Below are 11,426 nucleotides of genomic sequence, written 5' to 3' on the forward strand. Positions count from 1 at the left end.
AAAGTTTTTCTTAACTTTCATTCATTCATAAATTGAAGATTGTCTCAATCTTCCATTGCATAGGGTTTCTTCTTGATGTTCAAAGGATTTCATTACATATTTAATTTCTTAACAAGGTATAATAGCCTCTTACAATGGTCGATTATAGCTTATCACTAGACTTCGGATTACTTGTTAGTTGCATAGCATGAGTTGTGGTGGTAGTGATGCTAGACTTTATCAAAGTATGAACACTAGATGAACCTATCACCTACCTAAAATTTGGAGTATCCACCAGATATGATATTGATGAAACCTTTGGTGACAATAGTCTGCTCTTCTCTTTCCCTATCAGAGTTCTGATCCCACTCAAGATTATTTTATGACCCTTGTCTCGACCGGTAAGGTTGGTATTGTTGAATCCGATTCATGAAGCGTCCTAATTTTCCTTCGTTTGCAAGTCGATCAAGGACTTTCTTAAGTTCTTGGTAATAAGCAAGGGTATGACCATGCTCCTTATGATACTCACGCCGCAAGTCCATGTTTCTTCTATTCATTGAAGTACTCACTTGAGGTGGAGGTGGGAGTTCAGATCTAATGGCATAGAAAATGTCTTTTCGGTTCTTGTTGAATCGAGGATCATAGCCCCAATCCTTCAGCTCTTTTGACCATTCCACCGAGTAATTGTGATCAAACCTGGGAGGTCCTTGCTTACCTGAACCCATTCATGAGAATCTCATGTATTCTTGTCGAAAAGGGTTTGTATGTGGCTATGATTGGGATTACAGTTTATCATTCTTCTTTTTTTTGGCTTGAGAGTCTATAGGTCTAACACCCCTGAATTTCCGACCCCTTAACGAAACCAAAACCGTAAAGGACGGGAGGAAATTCGGGTGTTACATAAAAGAAAAGGAAGAGAATTTAGATAAACGTTAAATATTAAATTTAAAAAGGTGAGTGAAAATTTTGGCAGCATCTCCCTTAAAACTGTGCACCTTTGTAGAAAAACAAAAGTTAATTTAGCAACTAATAAAGTAAAGGCACCAATGGCCTATCAATGCTATGTCCCGGTGGAATGATTCATCGCCGGCTTCTCAAATCAACATGCCAAGCATGGATCGTGGTTCCAGTGTCAACATTTGCGTTTTAAAAAGACTTACTCCTTAAAACCATACACTGTTATAAACTACGCAGCGGAAATACAAATATACGAGGGAGGACGCAAGGCCTCATAACATAACAAAACAAAGTTTACAAAAGATAAGAAAAACTAAAAAATCGAAAGATAGCAGTATGACACGGGGTATGCTTCGCCCTCATCACTCTCCCCAAATGCAATGCAATGCAAAAGAAGCTCCAGTACCTGCTACGCTTGTCTATGATCCCCCTACTGCTCGACATTAGACCAAAGGCCAATGTGTCATAGCAAGACAATCATAGAAAGTCATCAACAAACAAACATAAACACAAACACGTACACGTCAGTAACTAGCATTAAATATAATAAGGCCAACTACTAGATAGCATTATATCATAAAACAACATAAGATGATTTCATAAAACGCAAGCACAGATAGTAACCGTTTATAGCCCACTTATACTTCTTAATTTCATTACGTGCTTTCCAACCCGAACCATGTGCTCTTGGGTAGAATGCAGGTCTTCACGCTCCTCTTTTCAAACATAAACTCTTGCAAAATACGCATAGTTTAACTCGACCAAGGCATTAACAGAATACCTAACACATGACCTTATAAAGCACACTTCTCACTAAGGTAAGTGTGATCATAGTCCGTAATACCCTTGAGGTAGCTTAACTTAGGCACACTTCTCACTAGCATAAACTATTCTATCAATAAGTAGATGTTCTATCAATGAGTAAATATTCTATCAAAGAGTAAACGTTCTATCAACGCGTAAGGTTTACCAAAGAATGAACCTTCTATCATGAAATAACTTTCGATCAAAGAATAAATTTTCTATCACTGAATAGTTTTCTATCAGTGGATCTTTTCTCTACTTCCTGACATAGTGACACGGCCAAGGGCGTTATCGGCCAACCGGCGCCCATGGCAAAGTATGAGCTCATGCCCCCTCCAGCTGACCCTCTCGGGTCCTATCTTCGGGAAAAACTAACACACTGGGGTACTAAACCAGTGAAGAGGCCACCATATTGGGGTTTGCAAGGCCGCATGGTAACACCTCGGTCAAGGGGCGTTATCGGCCACCCGACGCCCAATGACCCAAGCATGCTCATACCCCCCTTACGGTGGTCCCGTCGAACCTCACCTAGGGGACTACTAAAACAACCGGACATAATCCAGTTGAGTCACGCCAGCTAATCATAATCTAGTACCTTATCAGAGGGGTATAACTTCCATTCTCAACTATTAATGAGCGCCCTGGGATAGCAGCGCGCAAAAACCCACTGAGTCACTCAATAGAATATGAAATTCACCTATAACGGAGCCATTCTAACTCCAATTAAGGCATAATCTAATTCTTAAATAAATAAGGGGTGGTTCCCGCCTTCTATTAACACTCTCATTCTCTAAACTATTCTAAGCGCAAGGATTTCATAGTCGATAGCTCTTCATATAAAGTGTACTCACTAGTACTTCATAGTTTCGATACAATGCATACTATCAAAATATACAATAATGTCTTAAAGAATATTGCATATAAGGGTTATTACTGCGTGTACATACCTGTAAGCGTCACTGCACGATCAAAAGTCACAAAATCACCCAAAGAAGGCTCTACTTTCCTCTTACGAAATGGGCACCTATATAAGTTATGAGTAGAACTAATAAGTTCCCTTAACTACTTTGACATACCAAACTAAATACCAAATTAACCGCTATCAACCATTCAATATATGAGTTTCCGATTACTCTAGCACGCACACAACTCATTCAATACAAGTCAAAATCATTGACTCAACACAGCATAAGTCTTTCCATCAATTTAAAGTAGAAGTATGTGTGAATCGTTTCTTTACATTAACTAATTTTGAGCATATCGGCTCGCGTTACCCAAAAATAACTAATCACAACTAAATCTTACAATTTTAATATAATATTAATATAATGATAAAGCAAATCTTAGAGTTATCATATCGAGATATCATTTGTTGCATTCTCCAAAGCTATTAAGAACTATAATCAAAACAACACGACAAATAACTTTAGCAACCATCGACAATAAGTTGACATTATGCTCTTGGCTTACCAATATCATGTATCTATAACTTCAGTAACAACCTAATAAGGGTATTTGTAATTTACAACAATCAAACCACAACAATTAGTAACTATTATTCCCAATTTAATCAATCGAAATCACTTTCATAGTCAACTAACATCATCACCATTACTAATTATTAACAATAATAACCAATCGACCAAATCTTAAAACAACTTTTAAAGTTATTTAATCAATCATCACCAAAATATAGTATAACACACACATCATTGGTAATTTCATCTCTAAATCCAAGCCCTAATCGTTTCGTGTTCAAAGATAACATTTAATTACTACCCATACTAAGATTCAAAGAAACTAATACAAATCAACACACAACCCATAATTTCAATCACACTTCAAACCCTAAGTCATAAACATGTTTAATTCATCAATCAAATTCTTACCCACAAAAAAATTCAATGAAAATAACACAAAAATCAACACCTCACTCATAAACTTCATAAAGCTTCAAATAAAACTAGACATTAATTGGAGAAAAGAGAAGAGATGGCTCACAATGGAGAAACTAGAAAAGGGTGAGGGTATAGGTGGTGTTGTGGTGGTGGTGGAGCACGAAGATGGTGGTGCTGCGCTCGTGGAGTGCTGCTGGTGTGCAGCTGGTTGCTGCCGTGGAGGAGGGAAGGGAAGCTGCTGAGCAGCTGCTGTTTAGGGAAGAAATCACAGCCCCTGCTGCTGGTTGCTATTGGCGGCTATGCAGGTGGTGGTCAAGCAGAAGGCGGCAGCTGGTGGGGAAGTGAGGAGGCGGCTGCTCTTGCTTGTGGCTGACCCGTGAGTGAGGGAAGGGAATTGAGAGAGGGAAGTGAGGGAGTGACGGCTAACGGCGTGATTCTTGTGAGGGAGGGAGTGATATCCCCTTAAAACCTTAACTCATCCTATTTATTAATTTATACACTTATTTATTTATTTGTTTACCTAGGTTCATCTTCTTGCGAGGCCCAACTAAGAACTCACATTCGCGTGCTCACACATTTCAATAAAATAATTATTTTGATTCGAACCTCTTTATTTAGAAATCGTGATTGTATTTATTTAACATAAATATATGTCAATATTGAAATTCGTATATGAAAGAAATTTATTAAAACTACTTCAAAATTAATTTAATATAATTATAAAATACCCAAAAGTCATTAAAATATTAATTAATGACGTCAGAAAATCTCGGGGTGTTACAATAGGGGTGCAAATGTTTAAGGCTTGAACAACCTTTGAGCAATGTGCATTGCTTCAACATAGGAGGTAACTCCATTCTCAATGAGTTGTCATTTTAATTTATGAGTTCTCAATCCATTAATGAGTGCGGGCACAGTTACAGAATCACTTATGTCCGTAATGGTCAGGACTTCATCATGGAACTTCTTGATGTAACTAGAAACTAACTCTCCTTCTTGTTGGATGACTAACATGAGGTGAATACTTGACTTGTTTTATCTCTTAGAGACAATGAAATGATCTAAGAATATCTTTTCGAGTTGAGAAAAATTGTCAACACTCCCGAAGGTATTGAAGTATACCAAGATAGAGCCAATCCAGTTAGGGTGGTAGGAAAGAACTTACAAAGAAGAGCCTCACATGTAGTATTAACTTTCATGTAAGCCCGATATAAGTCTATGCGTTCTTGAGGATGTTGGATTCCATAGAAGGTCACCATGTTGGGGATCTTAACCTCACTCCGGTTAGGAGTAGCTAAAATTCGAGCAGATAGGGGGATCTTGAAGACAAATGGAGCCTTTTTTGGTCCGCCTTCTTCAAACTTATCTTGATTAGCCTTTAGTGGGCTTTGATGAGATACTTTCTCCCGTTGTGATGGGGGTTGTTGATATGTGTGTTCTCTTTCTTTTTTCTTAGAGTTGATAAGGGTGTGAGCATCAATCTCCCCGGAACGAAGCTTTCGACTGTTAATTATCTTTCTAGCATCCACGACAGAGTGTGCCTTTATCCAGTTAGGACCTTAGCGACGTTCTTCCTTTCCCCGGTTTGGGTTAGGGTCTTGTCTCTCCCTTTCCCAGCTAGGGTTGGGATGGTACAATGGCTGCGCTCAGATGTTACGATCATAACTGCCCCTAGTGGGCTGATGAGAATGTTCTTTTCTAGAGTTATGAGGAGATGCGTAATTAGCATTACGGTTTGAGTGGGCGGTGTTTTCTGACTTTCAGCTACATCCTCTACATAGTAATTAAGTGGGGTAGGCTTATGAATGGGTGTAGGTCCCCTCCTTAGAGAAGGTTAGACTTGTTCATTTTCAATATTAGGTGAAGATCTAGTTGGAATTGTCTTAAAGGTTTGAGTGATGTGCTCTTGAAGTTGAGCAGTGGGAAAGGCTGCAATCCGGGTTAGAATTCGGATTAGAAATTGGAGGACTAAGATTACAAGCATGGCCAGAGCTATTTGCTTCAGACGTGTGAGGTCCCAACTGGTGAATACGAGCCTGGGTGTTTCTTTTTGGTGGCTTGGCTTTCAATTCGAGTTTAAAGTGAGGTGTTACTCTTCTCCACAAACGGCGTCAAACTGTTTCAGGTGAAGCTTAGTTACAATTTGTATTAAGTTGGGAAAGGGTAATATATGTTGTATGTCCAAGTAGAAACATCCATGTGTCGTAGTATAGGTAACCCAATCCAATCTCTTAAGGTTGAATGTGGTTGAATGTAGTCGAAAGTGATTGAAGATGATCGAAGGAAAGCTTCAAATGAACCTACAAAATGAACGAAGGTTACTAACATGGGGGCGGCACCCGGGAAAGCCTCTCCGATGCTTAAGTCAGCTAACAATTGAATATGAATATGAGAATTGAATCACTTAGAGAGAATATGGGAGACATAACTTACTTCCTTATGTTATTTTACAAGTATTTATAATGATTGGCTTTGTACTGATAATGAAACTAACTAAACCTACTGTCGAACTGATAATTGATGAAACGGACCGATACTAATCTCGAATTTGGACTTGCATATTTCATTGGCTATGTTTGACTTGGGCTTGATCATATGTAAGAACCAATTAATGCTCAGGCCTTAAACCCAAAACAGGTTGATTAGTCGAAGTCTCGGATACTTATTTCAGGTTCCCTAGTACAATTTTGTGGTGTTTGTGGTTTGAAGTTCGCGTGAATTGCACAAAATTTTGATGGAACTGGTACTGTGGGATAGAATCATTTAGTTTTATGGGCTATGTTTGGTGGTTAACAATTTCAACTCTTTTTTTTGTGGTGAGAATGCAACTATACAAGAGTGTAATTTATTAATTATTCTTGGTATTTTTGAAGGACTTCCCTGTTTTTTAGTAATTGTTTCTTCATATATGTTTAATTTAGAGCACATCACGTACTAAAAAAGCATTCATACTAAAAAAAATATTTTTTTTTACAATTAAAATAAAGGTACACACTTAGTTTACAAGGACCTAGTTAAATTTTTGCTTTAGACCTCAATAGTGTCCTAGACGGCTCTGTCTATAAAAAGAATAATTATTATCCATAGCTTGAAAAAAGAAAAACAAAAATTAGAGAAAATTGAAAAGAAATACTCCCTCCAATTCAGCACTAACGTTCCTATTTGCTTTTTGGACACTATTCATCTCTTACTCTTAATTTGTGTTTCATTATTAATCTATAAGTTAAAACATAGTCAAATGGGATCTTGTTTGATTCGTCTCAATGCAAGGATTATTCATATCAACTTTCCATAATTTTTAATTATGTACAATTAGAGATATTAAATATTGAATAAGTGTATTGAATGAAGTACATAAAGCAAATGAGACATTAATAGTGAATTTGAGGGAAAATTAAACTTAGAGAATTATAGGTATGATAAAAAAAATATAGCAAAATTGGTGCCAATTTATTAAGTGTAAAAAATATGATCATTGGTGGAATTTTTAAAGTTAAAATTAATTTTTTTTAATTTTAAGCTATTTATTATTTTTCAATTTTTAAACGACCCTTATATATAAATAATCTCAATATAAACCCGTTTTCTACAAGTTTTTGCATAATATTTACTGCCAAATGAGCCGTGAACTGGATGGATTGATCGGGAAGAAAGCCCTAGCAGGCAAGTTTTAATTTGTTACTAGTGCAACGTTAACGTAACGCACCCATTTTTGAGATTTGAGATGAGAACTAAGAAGTCTGCAAAAATGTCTACAAACAAGAAATCCGAAATCTATTAAAAATATTGATTTTCAGTGAAGAAACGAGGAGCTAACGTCCTAATTACTCTCTTTCAATGAAGCATTTACTTTGAAAGCCGGAATTTATTTAAGCATTGAATTTCCACCTCCGTCATTCAATGCCAGATCTACCTCGTAATCTTCTTTCGCGTCCTCGACTCCTTAGAATCCGATGACTAGTGCCCTAGAACTAGAATATCACACATTCCTCTTTGAAGCCCCATTATAATCAATGCACTAACCCTAGAATTGATTTTAATTGATCAAAGTTGAAACAAGAGTCTAATATAAAACAATAATAAACGAAATTCGTTTCTGGGTTTTGCTATTTACACTTAATTCTCAAATGGGTCGTCGTTCAATCGACTCTAATGCAGGTAGTTGGATTTCAATCTTTATCCTATCATTGGGCCTCTTAGCTGGTACTTTAGCCTATATAGTTATCTCAACTATATTTAAACCTAGCAATTCAATCTCAGAATTTGATAAATTAGCACTAGATGAAAATGATGGAATTAGTTTGACGAGAGAAAATATGGGAAATTGTTGTCGAGGTATCCCACATTTGGAGCTTTGGGGATCAGCAGTTAAATGGGGTACAGACAATAAGTTTAATTCTGCAGAAGAGTGTTGTGAATCTTGTAAGGCAATGTGTAGTAGTACATATGGACCTTGTTTGTGTGATAGTTGGGTTTTTTGTGGTGATCGTCAAGCTTGTGGATCGAAATTTGGTGAGGTTAGTTTTTATACGTTTGTTGGTTTTGTTGCCTATATGATTGAATTGGTTTGATGGGTTGATTGTGATTGTTTGTCTTTAGTTTGAGAATTGGCTTTGATTTGAGTTAGTGGTCATGTAGAGTTTGTTTCTTTGTTATCGAATGTGATAATGATTCACTAATTTAGATGTGTTGTATAATGATAACTGAGACAATTCCCTCCATAATATTCTTGACATATACTGCACTTATATTGCTGAAATGGGGAATTTTCCTTCATTGCCTTTTTTTTAGTTGAATTTGAGAAGTGCTTTTGATCTGAGTACTTGGTTGTATAATATGTGTTTCTTTTGTTGAATGGTTGATGATTATTGAATGACTGAACTAAGATTGGTATTATAGTCCTAGCTTTACTATGTATCTAGCGTTACTATGTATGAATAAAGGGGTATTATATTGTTTATGACTTATGAATATCAATATTTTGGTCTTAAAATGATTATCAGAAAGCTTTTTTGTTGTCAAAAATTAAGATGCTATGCTTAGAATTGGCGGTAGTGTCATGTAGGTAGAATCTAGCGTGTGGTAACTTTACCTTTGTAAGTTCTTTTTAAAGAAATGATAATTAGCTCTAAGGGAATTGTGTTTTAACTTTTACAGTTGATATGTTGTTTCAGTGTTGGTTGAAGAAGCAGCAGGACACATTGGCACCTCAGCGTCAAGATGTGGGTAGCGAAGTAATGTGGACATCGGGGCTTGTATTTGGCAAAGGAGAGGTACATAATATGCTGGACATACATTCTTTCTCACCTTTACATAAAAGGTTTGCAGTCATTTCTGTTAGAGTACTTTAGAGACCAGTTGTATACAAGCTTTATAGTGCCTGATGAATAACGTAGAGACGCCTCCTGTTTTGCTTGATGTTTGACTATGTGCATGGGCGTTGAGTACTTGAGTTATCTTCGGTAGTGTGAGTAGTGCTGCATTTTCCTTTTTATTTATACTTTCAGTGTTGAAGAAACAATCTGTAGTTTCTGTCAAACAGTAGAATTATAAATTTCCCATTTTAACCTTCGTTGGTTTGGGTTTCTCTTATAGTGTGTTGCTATGCCTTGGTCAATAATGCTCATACTTCTACATGCCTGATTACACATGACATCTCTCAGTTGTATCTATTCTTTACATCCATCCCGAGACTCTTATTTTCTTCGATTAGAACAATGCTTATTTGACTGGCTCTGATCTATCTTTTGTCCTTTGGCAGTGAAGGCTGTGTTTACAGTAAACAATGGGTTCTCTTTTTACACTCTGACTGTTATTGCATGGGCAGGCTAAAAATCACAACTTAATCTTGTAGATGCTATTTTCTGTTAGTTTTGATCATTTTTGCAAACACCGTCTCCATAAAATATAATAGAAGCACCAATGCTTTGTCAATGTTCAATGTAGCCAAATAATTCATTCATGCCTGTGCTTCTTATATGACGTGAAGTTGGAGGCTGTTTTTTCTTTTCTTTTTTGAGTAGAAAATTTTAAACCTAGTGTTACGCTCCCGCAACCCTCTTTTTCTTGTGAAGCCCTCCCTCTAATTAGAAACACTAGTGTAATGTTGATATCCGATACTCGGAATAGGTGTGCATAAATTGCTGCAAGTTTTCAAATGTAACAAAAGGACCAAGGAAAGTTTGCAAGTCTCTGAACATTGGATGAAAGTTTTTTAAGTTTTAAGCAAAGCCGTCTTTAAACTGAGGTTATCAAGATAGTCACTGTCAGTCTCTTCCTTACAACAAGTCTGCTTTGAACCTTGTTAAATGCTTGATATCTATGTTTCTTTATTGAACATCCTTTAAACTCTCTTGCTCACTATTTTTTCTGCAGGGAATTATCGGCTTGGAAACTGAACTTGGTACCCTTCGCGTAAAAGTAAGCATTTCTGAGGTCATAAGTAATTGTTCACTTATTAATAAAGGTGTTCATTCGGGTCATCGAGGTCAGATGTTTTGGGTCATTTCAAATCAGGCCTTATGTCAATTTTGTTTTTTACATAATTGTAAATACATTTATAAGGTTGGGTAAAAATCGGGTTTGATTACAAGGCAAGGAAAATGTCGGGTCGTCGGATTTGTTTTAAGCACCTCTAGTTAATAAACTTAAATCTTTCAGATTTTGGGACTTGTGTATTCACTCTGAAGTTGACGAAATAGAGCTTGTATTAAGTATAGATTATTATGGAGAGTCTATCGTTGGCATGATTACCCCAATCATAATTTGTAATTTGCTGAACCCTTGTAGATTTCTTTTCTAACAATGCTCAGTTTGGTGCAGCTTCACCCAGATTCTGCTCCATATTCAGTGCAGTATATTCTTGAGCTACTGACACTTCGCCACTGTAATGGCTGCCGATTTTACCGCGCAGAAGGCCGAGGCGATTCATGGGACATGAAGGGAAACCACATAAATGATGTTAGTTGTATATATCTTTTGATGGAATTTCCTTTAAACTTCTTTGAATACATCTTCATTCTATCAACCCTAAAATATATCAGCCAACATCTTGAAAATTTTGTTATTTAGGCTTCTTTCGGTCCCCCTTATGCCCTGATTCAAGGAACACTTGAAGCAGCAGGCACGCCTTTACAGCAGTTCCCTTCCGACGTATGTCAAACGATCAGGAGAGGTGCAGTTGCATGGGTTGGGTCGGGTCCAGAGTTTTTCATAAGCCTGGCAAATCATGTTGAATGGAGTAAGGCTTATATAGTTTTTGGGTCTATTATTCCAGAAGATATGTTTATCGCCGAAAAAATTGCTCAGCTACCAACCAAGCCAGATGTTTGGAACAATGTTAATGTTTCTGTCTTGAAAAATCCAATTCCTATTTTTATCCAAAGAATCAAAACATATAATGATGAAGATCTTACACATAAAATGTAGGTTTTATTTAGAAATTATCTTTGATTTATACATACATTTTATCCTCCCATAAGTAGTTGTATTGCAGTAGTTTCAGTTCTTGATCTCCTTCCTCAAACAATACACAATTTTCTTTTATATTCCACTTCTTAATAGCATTTGCAAATGTTAGCTCGATTGCGGAGTAGTTTCTTGGTAGTTATCGGAAATTATAGATGTTTTGTTTGAGGAAAAATTGAATGAAAGAGTATGAATTTTGGCAAAAATATATAGTTTTTTTGGGTCGAACTTCAACAATTATATCCGTTGGAATGAACTTTAAACTTAATTTTAATCTTACAGATTAATACCTATTGTTGACTACAATATCAAGTAGTTGAC

The 11,426-nt window shown here is 36.5% G+C and overlaps 1 protein-coding gene across 1 annotated transcript; it reads left to right on the forward strand.

Annotated features, from left to right (window-relative positions):
• The first annotated feature begins 7,287 nt into the window (after nt 1-7,287).
• LOC130799724 (uncharacterized) lies at nt 7,288-11,192 on the forward strand. Its single transcript, XM_057662926.1, has 5 exons — nt 7,288-8,155; nt 8,813-8,911; nt 10,014-10,058; nt 10,461-10,598; nt 10,710-11,192. Exons 1-5 carry the CDS (start codon nt 7,766-7,768, stop codon nt 11,064-11,066), a joined length of 1,029 nt encoding a protein of 342 aa, XP_057518909.1. The 5' UTR covers nt 7,288-7,765; the 3' UTR covers nt 11,067-11,192.
• The last annotated feature ends 234 nt before the right edge of the window (nt 11,193-11,426 follow it).

The sequence above is a fragment of the Amaranthus tricolor genome, chromosome 14, assembly GCF_026212465.1.
Source record: "Amaranthus tricolor cultivar Red isolate AtriRed21 chromosome 14, ASM2621246v1, whole genome shotgun sequence".
Taxonomy (NCBI): domain Eukaryota; kingdom Viridiplantae; phylum Streptophyta; class Magnoliopsida; order Caryophyllales; family Amaranthaceae; genus Amaranthus; species Amaranthus tricolor.

Coding starts and splice junctions, on each gene's coding strand:
- LOC130799724 (XM_057662926.1), top strand. CDS start 7,766: ATGGGTCGTCGTTCAATCGACTCTAATGCAGGTAGTTGGATTTCAATC. Junction 10,059..10,460: donor TTGGTACCCTTCGCGTAAAA/GTAAGCATTTCT, acceptor AGTTTGGTGCAG/CTTCACCCAGATTCTGCTCC. Junction 10,599..10,709: donor AGGGAAACCACATAAATGAT/GTTAGTTGTATA, acceptor TTTGTTATTTAG/GCTTCTTTCGGTCCCCCTTA.